Source organism: Lates calcarifer, linkage group LG21, assembly GCF_001640805.2.
Source record: "Lates calcarifer isolate ASB-BC8 linkage group LG21, TLL_Latcal_v3, whole genome shotgun sequence".
NCBI lineage: Eukaryota > Metazoa > Chordata > Actinopteri > Centropomidae > Lates > Lates calcarifer.
In genome coordinates this window covers 18,336,374-18,355,711 of record NC_066853.1, presented here as the reverse complement: position 1 = coordinate 18,355,711, position 19,338 = coordinate 18,336,374, and the positions used below count along the sequence as shown (strand labels likewise).

The window sequence follows — 19,338 nt, the reverse complement described above, 5'->3', positions numbered from 1 at the left end:
AGTTAAGTAGCCATAATAGATCTACATCATGGTTTACAGTAAGTACAAATTCAGATTTCATAGAGGACTGATGCTCACTTGGATTAATAGGTATTAATAATCTGTATATGACAACGGTTGCATGTGATTTTGAATATTTTTTAACAATTTAAGGAAATGGTTCAGTGACAAAAGAACCGATAAAGGACAACCTTAAGAACCTTAAAGGACAATTCAATGTGACACTGCCCAGCTTGAAGAAAAAAAAAATCTGTGTTTTCTTGAAAAATTATTTATTTGCAGACCACGTTGTGCTTCTGGTCTATGTTACAAATACTTACAGCACATACAGTATGCATTTTTTTTTTAACAATAACCATTCCCAAAACATCCAAATGGTATATTTTTAGGTAATACATATGTATATACATACGTACATGTGCATAAAAAGCTCAGACTGCACTCAAAGCATTAGAGTGGCAAAAAAAAAAGAACCACAGTACATTGATACAGTGTTAAAACTAAATCAGCAAGCAAATTGTGCACTGAAAAAATAAAAATCATACTTGGGGTAAACATTTCATGAGGGTATGATATCACAGGTTGCATAGAATTGTTTTCAGTTTCAAAATAAATTTGAAAATAAATGCGACAAGTAGTGACTATGAAGTTAGTGTCTATTATACAATACATAGTAGTATGAGGTAATCAGACTTTGTGGCAATCCGGTGCCTGGATCTGAATAAAACAAACAAAAAAAAAAACCAAACAAACAAACAAAAAAAAAAAAACACTGATACATGGAGCACTTGTATGATGTTTCATCTTATGTGTACAATGTTTTGATGCAAACATGGCACATAGCACACATATTTATGTGTTGTATATTCAAATCACAATAACAAACAAGTCATACAATTTGAGAAAGATAGGTTCAAATCAAAGTTAAAAAGGGAGAGGGAATGATGATATATGTATATATGTAGTTGTGTCAGCACTAAATAACAGTGAACTGAAAAATAAATAAATACAGTTAAATCTAATGAACCAGGGAGAGAATTTCTGATAATAAAGAAAGCTTTTGAGGACAAAACATTTCATTCCCTTAAGTGAAATCAAATACTTTTTAGATGATATTTTGAGGTTTACAGAAATTTAACAGCAAAATCAAGACATAGCCCTGTAGTCAGAGGGATTACAGTCCCAACTTTACTAAACTACAGTAGTCAACACCAGTGTACCAGTTGTACCAAGAGTGAAAGTAATTCCTGTTGGTAATGAAGGATCTGGAACCGCTACCATACTTCACTGTACATTGCAGACCAGCTGTCTTGAAAGTTGCATCAATACTGTAGACTCTAAAAGTTTAACTTCTCTGTGTCAGCCACTGTGTCATAAAATCATACAGTGTTTCAACAGCTAAAAATTAGAGGGACTTTAACAACAACAATTGATCATTGATAAATACTGTTTTTCATGGGATATACTGTAAAACACAAACTGGTGGAAATACAGTAGGTCAGATGCATTTGTCACAATTCCTTTTAAATCAGCATTGAGACTTTTTTTTTTTTTTTTTACAATTTAAAACAATCTTCAAATACAAAAATAAATGCATGCAAAAACATGAGCACAAGGAAACAATATTCATACAAATGAAAAAAACAACAACAACTTTTTTTTCATTTGAAATTCATTTGAACTTCATTTGAAAAAAAATATTTTTTCATTTGAGTTGGATGTTGTGCTGAGCACACAGGACAAACAATAATACATCATGAAACCTCAAAATCCTGTGAGTTCTTAGGCACGCACTGAATCTAAGGACAAATAATTCTTTACAAGAACAGACAGGTTTACCCAGTGTAAGCAACCTATGGACAGTGTCTTAATACAGCAAATCAAACATACAAAGCCTGTTGTGAACAACTACTACAGAATGCAAAATATCCAGCTTCTCTTGACCTACTTAATATAACACCAAATGCCATTCAAGTTAAGAGGCATCTTCTGTAGCACCTTTGGAAAACATAATAATACCTTTTTTGGATCAAGTGGCATCAAAAGCAAATCAATTAATAAGTGAGTGATGACAACTTGACAAGTGCCTTGAAACAGCTACTAACACAGTCTGTCTCCTAGTTAGTGTCCAGACCACTGCCTGGCTGTGGAAGGGATACAGTATTTCAAGTAGATTTCTGTATAGAATCAAAGCTCTTGTAATTTGTGTTGCTTCACACACAATCATCAATTTTTATCTAAATGTGAGGCACTTGCAAAACAAAAATATTAACTAAAACTCTCAATCATCAGCCTGTGCGTTAGACCTCTGAGCTGTCACTGTTGCTGAGGCCTTGTGTCATCATGGGCTCTGCACTGCTGGAGTTCTTGGGTACGTCTTTCTTCTCCTGCTTGGACCGGACGAGTAATACCACGAGAACAATGATGAGAACCGTGAGGAGCAGCCCAACAAAGATACCAATGATCAGTACTAGTCTGTCATCACTATCGTCTCCCTGGTTTAGCTCACGGGGAATGATCCCTTTGGTGAAGATTTCCCTCTCTGGACTTGTCCTCCGCTGGCTACTGCGGTCCAGTGCAATGTGCAGGATGTTGGTGCCGCGGTTGTTATTCCCGCCGATCTCCTCTATTATGTCTGGCACGTCGTTGGCTGATCTCCTGCTGCGATGTTCACCATTTGGAAGCAGATTTGTGTGCTGACTCATCACGTGGTATTCCAGACTCCTCTTCCCTATGCCGCGGTTAGCGTTGTCCCGAGAACGAACAGTGTAAATGGTGTGAATGTACCACTCTCTCCCCGCGGACACCTGGAGAGAGCAAAAGTTATTGTTTTAAAAAATGATATCTGTAGGTCATTTTTATGGCACAGCTTTCTGCAGAGCTTCAGTTCCCTTTGCTCCCTTGCTTTCTTCCCTTCACGGACCCATTTCAGTGATTGTTGTGGCATTTTCTTCCTGGACTAGTGTATATTTGGTCAAACATAAACAATAAGAAGTCACCTCAAACAGACCTTATGTACAGTGCAGTTACTGTACAGTGGGACTGAAAAGCAGAAAAGCTCTCAGCTATTGGAAAATGCTCACCAGGCCTGCAGGCATAATGATACTGACTTTTTCTCCTTAACAAGCCAAGAAACACATTGACCACAAAAAGCAATCTGGACTCAATGGAGAGTCTGAGTCATATATGTGAGCCTTTCATCAGAGGCCATATAAGGGCCAGTTCACATGGTGACAGGATTGTTCACCCGTAAAAGGTTTCCATGAAGATGCAGAAAGTGTCAGCGAGTCTTTTTTTCTCAGCTTGTTAAGAAGAAAAAGTAAAATATCAGAGCAAAAAATATCTTTTAAGGTCACTGTCTCTGATTCTTATATGGTATTTTCATCTTGCTCTTTCCACTTGCATTCCACACATCGTGATACCACAAGTTTGCACCAATTCCCTTCAAGTTACAAGCCAGCCTAAATTAAGTGACTACACAAAAGCATAAATTCCAGCACAATATAACCTCTGTGAGTATGCATCACAGATTGGTGAAATGTGAGGACGTGGACTCTTTTAGGCTGTACATTGAATGTGTTTCTTGTACTTGACCTTTATACTGACCTGGAAGAGAGCTGAGGAGTCCATTCTGAAACCATCTGACCCAGGTTGTCTCACCAGAGCTAAAGCACCGGGGTCATCCACTGCCAGGTAGGCATTGAAAGCAACATTACCAAATAACCGAGCCTGTGTCTCTGGTTGAGCCTTGTCCTGGAGTTAGAGGATAACACAGGGAGGAATATTTACCTCTGAGTACCTCACACGCATCTGACATGATGAGACATATATTTTTGTTACTTACAATGATCTTGAATCTGTAGAGTAGTGATGGAGCATCAGCCAGACAGCCAAACTCAAAGTTGCTGGGGTTGTATTTTGGGACGTATCCATCAGCTCCAGTGCACAGGAAGACTTTTTCTATGTTACAAATAAAGGAGTCGCCCAGGTTCTGCACTGGATCCACCATCACTCTGCCATAAACTGTATCCCCTAAAAGAAGAGAAATACAGTTTTCATCAACTCAGACTACATTATCGAGAACAGCGCTAAAACAGCGCTACTCTCTCTCACTCACTTGGACAGCAGCTTCAAGGACTTTTCAAAGACTTTCAAGATCTTATTGAGAGAAAAAATAATCTAACTCTGATAATTAGCTTGTTTTGGGAAAAGACATGAAAGTTGACAAAATGACACTTCTTTTTCTTTTCATTGTTATCCTGGTGAGTCAGGAAATAATGGAGAACATTTCTGCAAAATCAGCAGAAAAATTCTTCAGACATGGATTTCCTTTTGATCAATAGAATGGAGTTACGTTCAAGGAGCTAAGCCATGAAATACATTCACAGCCATCCATTTTTTTAAGTAGCTTCTTGAACATTATTTGTTTGTTTTTTTGTTTAATCCCCAAACTTTCAAGGGCAGTTGGCATTTTCTGACTGCATATTACTGTCTTACCCTGCGAGAAGGCAGTGTCACTCTCCTGTCCAAAGCCCATAGAGCCATCTGAGAGCCAGAGTGTCCGTTTTGAGAGTAAAATCATCTGCGTGTTTAGGCTGAACTCAGCAGCCACGGGGTCACTAACCTAGAAACACACAGAAGACAGACAAACACAAATTTAGTGACAAAGCCGAGCAAAGGTAACAGTAAAGACACTCGGTTAACAGCCTTGTTTGATCCTAGTCAATGCACCATTGCAACTGCATGTACAGTATCACATAAAATTCTGTCTGCTCATTTGGAGATTTGTCAGTCTACATATGATACATCTGAAGACAATGCCTAATAATGTACATTCACAGTCTTACTGATATTTGCAAATGCTGTAGTTACCGTACTCTCAGTTTTCATATTCTGGATAATTAGAACAACACATTTGTGAGGCTGTAACCAGCACAATTACAGCTTCACAAAACTGAGGATTTGCTCGCTTTTCTTCATTTCATGTAACTGTCAGTGGAATAAATTGGGTTATTTTATGTGCTACTTAGGTAAAATAAGAAATTTAATGACATTTCTTTGAGATGGAATTAATTTATAAGGGAATTGATTTGATGCTGGGATGCTTAGATGTTGGTATCAACATGAGGAAGTAGACACATAGCACTGTAGGTAAACTGATTAAGAGGGAAATGTTAAATAGGCATTTGTTCCTGTTGGGGTAAGTGAGAGGAGTTGCAGTTTTATGAGTACTTAACTGGCTCAAGTGAACCAGGAGGGTGTTGTAAGAAGAGGCAGGAATACAAATGAGTGAAAAGGAACCAACAGATGTGGTGAAATGATGAATGAAGGAGAAGGGGTAGATAAATAAAAATTTTGATTCAACTTTCACAAAAATTCATATGCACTTTTTCAAATGTAAAGAATTAGTTTGTATTTAAATAAGCAGTTGGGACTCCAAGTAAAATATGTGACTTCATCCATGTTGTGAAATAATTCCCACAACATCCAGGTTGTGAGGGAAAACATAATTTTCCTCAGTGTAGCTGAAGTAACATATTTTAATTGATAGCAGAGGCCCACGTGTGTTTTAAATGTTATAGTAATTTTATGAAATATTATTGCTTGTATGATTAATCCTCCATTTATTGCTCAATGCTGGTTTTGCTGACAAGATTTCCTCCAATCAATAAAGTCACCTGCTGAAAGCGGATATCCAAGTCAAAAGTAAGAGGCTCTCTGGGATTGCAAACAGGAGGGATGGTGTACTCCAGGCTGGGAGGAGATGTACAGGGGACCAGCTTCACTGTGTACGTGCCAGAGTAGTCACGCACCTGAGAGGAGAAATTATGGTCAGTGAAACATGAAAAACAACATAACTGCTCTTTGGAAAATAAAATGTCTCCTTACAGCAAAATCAGATGTGAATGTCCACTGCTGGATGGGCTGGTTGTAGGTTGGCTCATTCCTCACAAGACTGAGGTTAAAGGTCAAACCAGGGTGATCCGGACACATGACCATGGAAGTAAGTGGTGAAGCTGATGGAAAAATACATCAATTAAATTACATGTACTGGTAAATAACTGATAAATAGACCCATGATAAATATATCTTAAAAATAGAATTACGTTTTATTCAACTTTTATGCAAGCATTATCATACATCATGTTAAAATTTAGACTCCTAAATAATACATCACTTCTGTACCTGGATGTGCAAACACAAACAAGCCTCTGAATCGAGCCTCAGTGCGGAAGTTGACTACTAGTCGTCCCTGGCCATTTATACGCATGCTGGTTGGGTAAAGGGCACCTGCAAAGACAGTCACAGACATCTTTCATTTGGCTCTGAAATCTCTTTTAATGAATATGACACATTTTAAGCAATCCTCAGTTTTATATTGTTGTTCAAGTCTTGCCTTGTAGTTCAGCCTCTGGTGGGCTACCGATACCATCCCTCCATAAGATGGCAGTGTCGTACACAAATGTGAGCCTCAGCTCTGACTGTAAGTCAAAGTGCTGCCATCCTCCTGCTCCCACGGGGGAGTGGAAGACATAGGACACATGGAGTGGAACTCGTAGGGTCACATAGGACTGAACCAGATTCAACACCTGCAGTGAAAAACAAGATGCTGTGTCAGAGCAAAAAAAAAAAAAAAAAAAATCAAATTCACAAATTAACTTGCACTTGTAATAGAGATATCAAGGAGAAAACATCAAGACACCCTGAATAAAGTGCATATATAATATCTCTGGAAACAAAAAACAATTTTCTGCCACTATAGCTGATAGAAGCAAGTTCTGTTCTGAATAGTGCTTCAAGTCTACAGATTCACTGAACTTGGCAACACATATACAGTATTAGGGAACGTAAAGTACACTTCACTGGGAGATCAAGCCTGTAATGATAACTTCAGTAGACATCATTAAGTTCACTTGATGGTCCATAGCTGTAAGATTTTATGTATTCCCTAGAGTGTTCATAGACTCTGATCATTACAGAGGAAGTACTGCATTTTTTATATTTTTCTCAAATCAATTTTAAACATTTCAAAAAAAAAAAAAAAAAAAAAAGTTGGGAATATTGAATTGCTCTAAACTTTCCCTCTCTAAAAGAGCTGTCCTAAAATGGCCAAAGGATTCTGAGTGGTGAAAGTCCTCAGAGGGAGTGCTCTCTGGTATCTGCACTTTCCTCTGACCTGAGAGAAGTACCTGCCTGCACTGGTTCTGTGTTCATGTGGAGACGTGCCTACACCTCTGGGTGTTGAGTGCTCAGGCAAATGATTTGCAGAGTGGCCTTCTGACACAACCTGCTGGTCCTTAATAGATTCCTGTGGCCTGGTTAAGCTGGGCACTAAGCCCTACACTGTGACATGACACTGGCCCCGGCCTGCATGGAGCTGTCTTCGCTTAGCCTGCCTGACCACTTAGAGGATCGCTCAGGTCACAGGGCACCCACAAACAATGGCTCTGTCTCCTTCCATTGATCCGGTCTCACAGATCCTGAAACTTAACCTGTGACTCAGTCTATGCATCTAGATACCGTCTTTTGCTCTGTTCAAAAGTAACCATAGCAACGAGATTTACATACAGAGCTGTACAAGAGCAGAATGTATACCACTCTCCCCCTTGGTGGAAAGACAATAGGTACAAGAATAGTCTTTATTGCTAGATGTGTGTGCTTCAGGATTCTGTGAACAGGTAGTTTGCAGGTAAAACCATTCGTCTCGTTCATAACTTGCTGTTATACTCATTTATAAATTATCAGATTATCTCTGATCAATGTGGGCAGTAATCAGTGAAGAAAGAAGCAGACAGTGTGGTCACCGTTATCAATTTCTTCACCTAAGGGCCGAGGTACAGCTAATATTACTAGCAGCAGCAGGCTTACTTGTCGAGACATGTTTATTACTGTGACATTCACATTTACATTATGTGGCTTCTCACTTGTTGAGAAAGTCTGTTATCACCTGGATGATGCCTTTGTTATTAAATAAACCTTAGGCCAAGTACAATGAGAAACTCCCATTATAATAACAAACCAATATACACTCTTATATACCTTCAGAGCTAAAATATATTTTCCACTGCTGTAGGGCTTTAATTAATAATCCTCAGTAGGGAGTGTAGGGGAGGTTTTCACCATGATGTGCCCCGTGCACTCTTCCGGCCCTTTTTTTTTTTTTTATCAACACTCTACCTTAATTAACTGCAAGTCAACTAACAGTCGGTTTCCAAGGTGAATGCAAATGCTGAAGGCTGTGAGGCATGAGAGCCAGGAGGACAGAGAGGGCTTTAAGATCTCAACCTTCCAGCTCCACATACAGTATAACAGCAGCAAGAGAACATTGTGCACGTAGCAAAACAGACAAATAGAGATTTTTATGAGGCTGCAGGCTATTGACTTGGCACTTTGACAAGACAAATAATTGGTCCTACCAGGAACTGAAGAAAGCAGGGTGTCGGGTTAGTCATTACTACTGAGGTTAACATGGGTCTCCAGACAGTAATGGATGATTTCTCTACAGGTTGGTATTTACTTAAGGTCTTTAAAGGAAAACCAAGTATGCAAGCAGGGTTTTAATATGGCTGTAAATGATTAATCAGGAAAACTCCAGGTGGATTTTGGAATGAAAAAGAAAGACTTTTTGTAGGACAGAAAAAAAACAAAAAACAAGAGCTACTGAGTCCACATTCTTGTCCTCAAGGTGTTCCATGGCTTTATTGAACTGCATCCTTGCACCTTATGTCTAGAGATGACAAAAGGGGTCAGAGGTGAGCTGAGGCTCAAAGGTGGGGTTGCTTACCTGTCCATCAGTCCCAATGGTACCTCCACAGTCGCTCAGTAGCTCAGACATGTCGTAGTAGCTGGTGAATTCCCACAAACAAGCCTCCAAGTTGAGGTTTCTGTAGAATCGTAGTGTGCTGGATCCCCTGAGGGAAGTGCTGTATTGGTAAGGCGTGGTCTCTCCGATCACTTCTGGGTTTTTAGTGGCTTCAGTAAGGAAGCCATGATGAGTTTTGACCTCAGTGTAATCCAACAAATTAGAGCAGCGATGGTGGCCAACACGGGTACCGTCAGGGCTCAGTGTGAGCTCAAAATTAGATAGAGGTCGGGTGGACACAATAGGCAACATACCTGAGGGAGGATACATACAAAGCAGCTATAAAGTGGAAGCACAGGAATCTTAAATTAACTATTAAGGATAAACTAACTGAAGAAGCTTCTCATTAAAAGAATTTGGTTAATTAGTGACATATTGAACCAAGAACTCTAAGTTTTTCCCAGCTCAAGAAGGATTTCAAGCCAAAAACCAGCCTCTGAGTGATATTTTCACTGATGAAAATTGATTCCTAACACTTAATCTGCTGCTCTTACCATCAATGTGAGGCATGGTGACAGTTACTTTGATGAGATTGGGGTGGTCTGTGTCTTCTGCTCCAGTGTACCGCAGCTTGGCTGAGAAGGGCTCGGCCCCCACTGTGCCTACAACTCTAGGCTGGCACATTCCTGCAACCATGCCGGAAAAAAAAAAAAAGAAATAAAAACATCAAACGTTTTGTTTCCCCAAAAAATCCTCCCCAGAAAAGTCTTTTATCTTTGAGTTTTCTGTCAGAGCAAGGACAGCATGTACTGTGGTGGGAGAGCAAAACTCAGCCAGCAGCTGCTTATCGTGTTGAGCCATTTCCATGAGAGAGACTAAACATTTGAAGCTAGAGACTGAGCTGCACTCACCCTCATCCATGCTGATGGACACTATGGGGCTGGGGAGTTCCAGTCCTTCATCCCCGTTAGAGTTCACAGCCCTTGAAGCACACTGGACCCTAGAGCCAGCCTGGAAATAGACTGAGTCCAAAGTGATGAGCTTCGAGGAGGTGAAGAAGGTATCAAAGTCAACCTCCCTCATAGGGCTAGTGACACCATCGGGGCCAGTGGGGGCGCTAACAAGCCAACGATAACGAGTCAGGGTGTTGTTGATATTCTCGCTTACACAAATGGAACCTGTTTTGTCATAGTCCGGATACTTGGGGTTACAAGCCTGGAAAAGGGGAAAGAATATATGCTTATGAGTGTATAGCACCAAAAAACTACTGCTGAAGCCAAAGACATTTCTGTATACAACTGATGAGCCCTCGGGGTAGATGATAATTGAGCAAAGTGTGCACATCTGCTAAATACTACTTCATAAACAGTATTTACCTGTCTGGAGCTGCACTTCTTAGACAAAAAGCTTCACTAAGTGAATCATTAGCAGAGTCAATAACTGCAAAGTACATCACTAAGTATTTACTCATCTATTAGTTTGGACATACAGTAACACAAATGACAGGGTATCCAGCCACAGGGAGAGAGTCCCTGGTCCTGTCAATGTCATCGTAATGCAGCAGAGAAACCACTCTGGGCACCGAGGGGAAGGTGACGTCTGCCATGCTGTTGGTTTCCTCAATATAGATTATGGCTTTGCTCATCTGTTGATTGACAAGCAAGAGCAATTAGGACAATGTTAATGGTAAATAAATTGCTGCTAAATTGACACTTGACAGTTAAATTACATGCTAATTTTCCTAAACTTTCACCTTTGTTTCTGCCACCATGTTCTCATCAGGCTTCAGATGGACAGTGAATGCCTCCCTCATTTCTCTGACACCATCATATAAAATCTCCACCTCCACATGGTGTTCAGTGTCACCCTCTTTGAACACGATTTCTGCCAAGAAAGGAGAGATTTGACAAATATTTTTCTAGCAAAGTGCTGGTTGTTGCTGTTCTGATTTATTATTGTATTATTTACCCTCAGATATGGGATGGTAGTCCTCCCCAGAGGTAGCAGATCCGTCCTTGGTGTGAACTCGGACAACAGAGACCTTGGAGGTATCTCCAATACGCAGCACTGGGATCCTCACCACAGACACTTGTCCACTTTCCTTCGGCTCATTCACGCTGAATTTGGTCTCTCCAAACCTAATAATTGCCTCTGAGAAAGTATGGCATGTAGTTTAAATCATGCTAGTAAAATATCACTGTAAAATTACAGCATACCACACATCAAAAGTAATGTTTCTACTATTTTCTGAATATATATATATATATATATATATATATATATATATATATGAGCTATGAGCTATTGTAAGGAACAATGTATAACAAAAAACAAAGCATTCTTACTGTCTGCATCATCTTTTATCCTGATGAGTGTCTCATTCTGTCCTCCAACAGATGCTCCAAATGGAGATTCACTCTTGGGGCTTCCCAACACAAGACGGAGCTCTTCTTCTTCCTCATGTTCTGTGTCATCAACTAGTGTCAGTACACAAGGCTTTTCAATCTCTCCTAAAAAAACACACAATAAACAGAAAAGATATTGATTGGGCATGTATGTCCTTGTATTTTTTTTTTTTTAAAGAAAACCATGCAAAGGCTTATGCACTAGGTTGTGCTACACCACCTGGTAAGAAGGTGATGATGGAAGCATCTGTGTTGGGCCTCTCATTGAAATCCATCATGACCTGGGCTGTCCCCTGCCTGCTGTAACAGCGTACTGTGGACCTGTAGCTGATATCACCACTGCGGTACACAGTAGCCAAAATCTGCCCTGAGTCCTCATTGCCCACATACACAGCATCACGGAACTGCACCTTTGGTACTAGAACAACATAATGAAACCCATAAATCAACATCAGAAATACAATGTAAACATCATATATCACAATGTGTAGCCATTTAAATAAACTGTGATTAGAACCAAGATTTTCACTCACAGTCAGAAACAGAGTCATTGATGAGGATGGTAACCTTGCTCGGCTCCCCAAGGATCCCATTCATGGGCATGCGAAGCACCAGTTCAAACTTCTCTGGCCCCTCCAGCACCGGCTGGCCCAGGTCATCCAGAATAGTCACACGAAAAGTCTGCATGGTGACCCCCGGTGCAAAGTCCAGATTCCGGCTGATCCCCACGTAATCTACACCAGCTGCTCAACAACACAATATAGGTCAGACATGTTTCAAAGAAAAGAGAACAGAGCAGCTCATGGGAAATAGTGGACATAGCACAAATGGACACAAACAGTACTTGATCTTATTTCGACAGCGGTTCTCATGTTACTTCACAGTTGATTTGTAAATGTCAGGTAGCGAGAAAGATGAAATGATATGCCCTACATGCTGACAAAATGACACTTTCCATTTTGTCGTTGATAGCCATGAACAGTTGAAAATTGTTGCGTGATTAAAGGAGCACTGCAAGAAATACCTCCCTGAGCGCAAACAGGTTATTCATCTGCCATTCTTTGAAGAGACTGGGTATTGAGAGCTCACCCTTCGCCCGCAGGCTTTTCTCATGTACTTACAGTATGACCTAGTTATGTGTATAAGTGTGGGCTTGCATTTCTACCATGCTGCATATGATTAGATGATAGTTATTTTCACTGTTATAATGCAGGCAAGAGCAGAGATGTTATGAATCTGTGCAAGGGGGGGAAGATTGCCTGAGGGCAGGAGATAATAGAGGCTGCAGGGAAGGCTAGAGTTAGCAACCAGTCTTAGAGTCCAAAGCACTTACTGACGTGCAGAACAATCAGTATACATTCCTAAAGCCCTGTCCTCACTAAAACCACAATTATCTTCACACTGTGTATATCCAATGCCCACAAGGCAAGGGCCCAACAGAAAAGTCCTGATTTCTCTCTAACCTAAAACACTGTTTACATTCCCCTGGTCATCCACCCAACATATCCAATGTTAACACCTCCTTGGACTCAGGTCAGGAAAACAAAGAGTGACAGGGTGATGACTTAAGTCTATTGTTTTCTGTAGTTTACATTTCCTAAGCACTAACCAACTAAAGCTGTCAGAGAGAGGTACCTTACGGGGACACATACCCTCAGCTGAGACAGGTTCTGTCTTTCTTGAGCGCACTGTGACGGTTCCTCCTTTGGAAAGATCAGTCCCTGTCCTCCACACCTGCACCTCCACGAAGCCGTCGCTCTCATCCACATGGTAGTCTGTGTTGCCAAAGTAGAAGACAGGAGCTGGGAAGAACAACAGTGGAAGGACTGAATCAGATGAGGAAAAGCACACAGGAGGATGTAATCCATAATCATCCTTTAGCTGTTTCACAACAGGATACTTGAATGCCTGATGTAATTGCTGAGTTGAATCTGTAATAGCTGGAATACTCTGTAAGATTACCTCTGATTACAGGAGAAATTGAGGGAATGTTTCCATTGAAACACCAGCAGGTAGTCAGCACTGTAATTGTAGCCCTTAAACAACACTTTCTAACTTCCTGGAATGGTGTTTTGGGGGGATTTCGACATCTGCAACAAGTATTAAAAGACAAACCTGAAGGCAGAGCTGAATTTCCTGGTTTTGTTCTGGATGAGCCTGGTGGTAGAGCTGACTTTGATAGTGATGGGTCTGAGAGGCAGACAGGAGGCCTGACAGGAGGTCTGGGGGATGTGGAGCTCAGTGTGCCAGCCCAGGCCTGCCTGACTGCAATTAGTGTTTCTATGAGCTGAGATTCCACTGCAGTCCGAACTCACCCACTGTTATCCCATTTAACCCTTTCAGAGCATGTTTCCTCTCAACAATATACAACATGTCATCCTGCCTGTGAAATGGTTGCTTAAGGGCTTGGACCTCTGTGTATGCTCCCTTTGGGAGGTGCAGAGCTGACATCACAAAGAGACTATTTATGGATTTAAACTGCAGGGAGTCAGTCACAGTCCATTACAGCAATACAGCAATAACATGAGCAGCCAAAAGCTGAAACCAATCCAAAAAAACAATTTTTACTTACAAAATACTCACATTCTCATAATTGATCAAATACATCACTGTTATGACTAATGGGAACGAGCCACTACTGAGCAGTAAAAATCTGCTACTGTGACCAAATAATGAATAAATTAAGTGAATGGCGATAGCCATGGGCACAGTTGTGGTTTCCATGACAATGGAACTCGGCACCTACAAAACAGTACTTAGCTGTTTCTCATCACACAGTATGAGACAAAAAAGAGAGTGGGGATGTGAAACTGAGCGATAAATGCACTGAACAAAAAACAAATCCATACTGCTGCAACCATGTGATGATTATGTTATCTAATGAAACCAAAAAAAAAAAAAAAAAAAGATTAACTGTCAGTCAACAATGCTGCCAGGCACACTTACTGTTCAGGAAAAATAAGTTTATTGTTTTGCACTATATAATTAATCTTCCAAGTAATTTGAGTCTCAGATGATATTGGATATTTTGTTGCAGTCTGCTTTGTCAGTAACAGCTCTATGCTAGCAAGATAAGACAAGTTCTAAAAGGGAAATAGACTTTTTAGACTTTAAAGCCTTGGGATTTGTGGTTCTCAAAGCTGCCATCTCTGAGGTTGAAATAATGTGAGTTTTAAGTGCAAGCAAAGGACAGAAATTTTTTATGCTTTAATCTGTCCTGAGAGCACAGCCAGGACAATGAGTTCTGCATCAAGAGGCTTGCAGCTGCCAGAATCTTTCTCCATAGAGAAACCAAACAAAGATGGTTTTGGCTGCTTGCACTGGGTCCCAACAGGAGGAGTAATCAGATCTACTAGCCTGAGGTTGGCAGCCAGGAACTCAGGCCCTGTTGTACTAGTCCAGTAATCAGATAAGGTTTGTGCAGCAGACAAACAGTGAGCTTCAAAGAGCTACGGTCCATTAACTGAAAGGTAAACCACTGGCTCCTGGGTTCTAGCAGCAGCTTCCTACGCCACAAAGCACATCTAAGATTACTTGAATGTAAGTGGAGATAATCCAGATTTAGTCCTAGTGTTATGTTATTATGTTAAACTACATAAGGTATATAAACATTCATTTACTAAAAAACAAAAACAAAAAAAAAACAAAAACAAAAAAAAGTTATTTAACTGATTTAGATTTGTATTGTTATTCTGTGACTTGTATTGATATTGTCATAAAACTAACCCCTTTTTTTTCTTTTTAAAGTCTAAAATTAAATGTTAAATAGGGAGTCTGTTAAGGGATCACAATGTAAAATTGTGATGGTTGTTTGAAATGATAAAACAATGGAAATATTGATTTTTAAAAACAACCCCAATGTCTCCTTCTGGGAAATTAAAAATACAAAACAAAGTCAGAAATAGGAGCACCTTGTGTATAGTCATTATACCGGTCAATTTATGGTGCAATATGCTCAAATAACAAAGCCAAACAAAGGAAATGTCTTTACTGTTGCATATGTGTGAACATAAAGTAAAAGAAGAGGCACAAGGAGAGACACAGGCTTCCCTAAGGGAACTGTTACACTCCCACTGACTGCTTGATTTCACTTGAACTTTGCATGACATTCCCACAGCGCTAAGTGGCTTCTCTAATGGTGAGATTCAGTTGAGCCCTGGCAAAATGCTCTTCTGCCCACTGTGTGCTCGACAAATTTCTCTCTGTATTCAATACAGAATAATCTGCAACTTCAAGCTACGACTGTGAGAAACACTTGAATTTTCAAAGCAGGCTCAGGATTGAGTGCCTTAAGATTGTCGATTAACGTCAGGACCTTTCTGCTTAAGTGCTTTGGACATCTGTTTATATCAGAATGAATGGGAATCCAGGTGAAACATAATAACAGGGTTTATGGGTTCCCCCTTGATTCATCCCCATCCAGGATACACCGCACACGCACAGGACCCGCCCATCTTTAAAACAGCTCATAATCATACCTTTAGAACTAGAATGAAATTTACAGGCAACTGACACAAGACTATAAATACACGACTCTGAATGCCGTACAAGCATTCTCATGTCTTACAGCTCCAACCACCAAAACATTTTCCCGGATGCAGAGTCAATATCAAACAGCAATTACCTCTGCAAGAAAGAACAAGTTTCTCCAAAGCCAAAGTATAAGGATGCGGCCGTCTATGTGCAGATGGTCTGCCGCTGGGAAAATAGCAGATATTCTGAGAATAGCAGCTATCCCTGCATGCTGCCCAAAAATGTCTGGACAACTTGTCAACATTACAGTGTTTTAATGCTAAACTTCCAGAAGATTTGCCTTTATGTAGAAAAAGATTATCAGAATTCAACACCCTTGTGTGAATAAATAGCAGACTGTCAATGTTCGCAATAAGATTGACAAAAAGTGGTTTTAAGCAGCAGCAGCTGGTATTGTGTGCCTATTTGTGCATTAGAAGAAGGCTTCAGCGTGTGTGTGAGTGCGTGCATGTGTGTCCATGTGATGATGAAAAGAAGACAGAAAAAAAGAGTTTGAGAGGCTATTAGGCTGTGTGTGTGTGTGTAGATCGTTCTATTAGCAATATAAAACAACAAACAGATATAACCTTTCACACACATGCACAAACAGTTTCCCACTAATTACCACACTCACTTTTATGTTTTTATTGACCTTGTCAATTTGTACCTCCTCTTCTTGTTTACAATTTCCTTCAAAGTTGTGTTCTGCTGTCATTTAGATCCTGTTTGCAAGTCCTGTTGTGCCCTTACTTGTTATCTGGATTTTTGGCTATTGTTTATCTCTTTAAATGTATTGCTAGGGTGTATTTTTAAGAGTTTTTCTACTTAATTTGTCCTATCGGCACGTTCATGTGCCTCCTCTGGTAGCGTAACTAGATTAACCATTTAAAACTCATTCTCCCGCTCTCTGTAGATTGTGTATGGAATACACCTACATCATGTCAGTTGATACTTTGATGTAGTGGTGCATATTTTCAGACAAATTTTTAATCAATCAAATTACCACAAACCAGGTGACAGACAATCAGCCAGAAGTCTGGGGTGTCAGGGCAGTTAGTTTGCTTTGGTAATCTCAGCTTGTCAGGGTAGAAAAGTTTGCAGCGTTGTGTTTGGAGACTTTTACCATGCAAGGCTTCACACTATCCCTCCCAGATCTCCCCCTGCTGTATAGACAACCTGAACAACCAGCAGGGATCAAAAGTGCAGCATGTAGACAATGATCCCTAACCACCTTCACACCCATGTAGACTGACAATTGTGTTAGTTAGAGGATATGGTCAAGCTTGGACCACATCAGCTGAGAACTTCTGTGTGTCTATGGGCAAACATTTGAACTTTTAACTCCTCATTTGCATTCACAATGTAGTATTGGATTAGCCAAAATCATGCATTTCCAACTAATTACTTTAATTGTGAATGGTTTCTCAATTGAGATTCCAGAAAATATATAAGCACTGATAGAAGATTTACCTTTAAATCTTCTGTTAGAGACAGCACCTACTCTGTAAAGGGGACTAGACCAAAACATGCAATTAAAGTTAGAATAAGTGGCAAAAAATTCTCGCACTCAATTACTGTATTATACTTGCTGAAAACCACAAACCAAGTGTGATTTTTTCAGTTTTGGTAATACTTTCATACAGATACAGATATCAGTTACCAACAAATTTCTTTCCCTTGGCATAAATATCAGTTCCTGTGCCATGTAAAGGTCTGGCAGCTTTCATTCCAAACAAAGCTGATTTTAATTATTCCCTATCTGCCCACGGAGGTGTGCTAATTGGTGAAATTAATGTTTTGATTGGAAAGAAAACAAAAAAACACCTCCTTTTCCATGGCACAACTGATTACATGTGCATTAAACCTCAACTCATTTTCAGGTGTAAAAGCTGTAAACATTCTCAGTTTAGAATCTCATAAATTGTCAGATTGACGTCAGACTCTCAGTAGAGTATATGAGCTCTACCTCCTACTGCATTTGTGTGGTTTCTTCCATGTGTTGGTACCTTTGTAGGTGGCCAGGACTGTGTGTTCGCACAGAACAGAGAGTGCATACACTGGTGCCCTGTGGCTTATAATTTCATCATAATGTGCTGGCTTGGAAAGAAGATATCTTGCTGACATGCATTTTTTGCTGATATCAGTAGTGTGTGTTCCTAAGAACTAGGTACTAACAGGTGCTTGGCCAGGCACTGATTCCTTCCTTCCATGTACAGGACCCACTGGTCAGCTATTCCTACAAAAGGGATGACAATGAAGGATGTGATGTCCCCATTTACCTCCCTTCCATATATACTGGAGCAGAGTTAGGAAAGGAACAAGGATTACTTACTTAAATTTAATACCTAGCAAGAATAGGTGTACTGAAAGTGGGAATGAATCTAATTCTGCCTTTCTACTCCTCCAGAAAGGAGATTGGTCTTGTTTTACTTGCCTCAGAGCTATTTACCATTTATTTCACCATCACTGCTCAAGCCATTTCATTATCACCTCCTTCAGGGGGATATGAAGGTTTGACACCACCTTATTTCTCTCCACTCTTCACATTGCATTTATTCAGTGGATGCCTGAAACCTTAACACCTCCATCACGTAATCCAAATTATACTCTGGAGGTGTTGCTGCACTACCTTCACATGTATTGTGTGTGCCTGTGCATGTGTGCATTTGTTTGTACAGACAATTGATCTGATGTCAGGTGCTTGTGTCTTTATAATAAGGAGCCAACTTGTCAGGCAATAGCTCTAGGCATAGTTTCTCCTCCTCCTCACGTTGAAAGTCTTAACAGCAAGAATCATAATTTGAGAGTAACAATAAAACCTTTGTAAATTCTCTGCTTTCTGATAACTGACATGTACAAGAAGATTTTGATTGTCACTCAGCCACCCTGACAAAGCAAGAGCAAAGAAAACATGATTACAAATAAAGCAGGAATAAACCTGAGCGCAGACTGCTAACACCGGTTGTCAGTCTGAGTAAAGTTAATTTTATGATACACTGAGCCTTCTTCTCTCCTGTGTCTGTGTGATAATACACTAAGGACCTCTAATGTAGGCAAAGGGCTGCCAGGAAGTATTAAATCTGTGGAGCAAAAACATTTCTTAGTGTATTTTGTAATTAATTGACTTTTCAAGCTACAAAAATTGGATTACCCGTTCGAGTCATTGTTAATAACAGCTGCGATAAGGCAGCACACTGACTGACTCTCTATAAAGCAGGGGCAATCAAAAAATAGAGCTTGCCTTCCTTCCTCAACTCTGTGAAAATGCAGTAATGCATGAACACAAACATGTTATTTATCAGCTATGGGAAACTCTGCCCCTCTAAAGGAAAAGTTCCTTAAACCATTAACACTTTTACCATTGCCTTTGTACCCATGAGGCCACTTCCAAAGCAAACTTCAAGTCAGCTTATCTTATCCTATGCAGTACTTCCTAATATCTTTGCCCTTTATTTGTCAATCTTCTTGTTTCCCAGACATCCTTAACCCTCATCCTAGACATAATTGACAAGCAGCTGAGTCAGACAATCATGAATCAATAATGTCTTGCACTGTGAGAGTCAAAGCCATCCATAAAGACTGTGACACTGTTTGGAAATGTAATAGCTGCAGTGGTAA

The 19,338-nt window shown here is 40.1% G+C and overlaps 1 protein-coding gene across 1 annotated transcript in view; it reads right to left on the bottom strand.

Annotated features, from left to right (window-relative positions):
• Nucleotides 1-255: 255 nt before the first annotated feature.
• Nucleotides 256-19,338, bottom strand: part of frem2b (FRAS1 related extracellular matrix 2b) — a 52,804-nt gene continuing 33,721 nt past the window's right edge. Inside the window, exons 7-24 of the mRNA XM_018665259.1 lie at nucleotides 12,861-13,010; nucleotides 11,742-11,951; nucleotides 11,429-11,626; nucleotides 11,149-11,313; nucleotides 10,772-10,954; nucleotides 10,557-10,687; nucleotides 10,293-10,448; nucleotides 9,715-10,018; nucleotides 9,358-9,489; nucleotides 8,786-9,117; nucleotides 6,398-6,590; nucleotides 6,187-6,291; nucleotides 5,890-6,017; nucleotides 5,679-5,813; nucleotides 4,498-4,624; nucleotides 3,845-4,032; nucleotides 3,607-3,753; nucleotides 256-2,807 (exon numbers count right to left, since the gene is read on the bottom strand). Of these exons, the coding sequence (XP_018520775.1) occupies nucleotides 2,301-2,807; nucleotides 3,607-3,753; nucleotides 3,845-4,032; nucleotides 4,498-4,624; nucleotides 5,679-5,813; nucleotides 5,890-6,017; nucleotides 6,187-6,291; nucleotides 6,398-6,590; nucleotides 8,786-9,117; nucleotides 9,358-9,489; nucleotides 9,715-10,018; nucleotides 10,293-10,448; nucleotides 10,557-10,687; nucleotides 10,772-10,954; nucleotides 11,149-11,313; nucleotides 11,429-11,626; nucleotides 11,742-11,951; nucleotides 12,861-13,010 (3,491 nt within the window). The 3' untranslated portion in view covers nucleotides 256-2,300. The remainder of the gene's footprint in view (nucleotides 2,808-3,606; nucleotides 3,754-3,844; nucleotides 4,033-4,497; nucleotides 4,625-5,678; nucleotides 5,814-5,889; nucleotides 6,018-6,186; nucleotides 6,292-6,397; nucleotides 6,591-8,785; nucleotides 9,118-9,357; nucleotides 9,490-9,714; nucleotides 10,019-10,292; nucleotides 10,449-10,556; nucleotides 10,688-10,771; nucleotides 10,955-11,148; nucleotides 11,314-11,428; nucleotides 11,627-11,741; nucleotides 11,952-12,860; nucleotides 13,011-19,338) is intronic.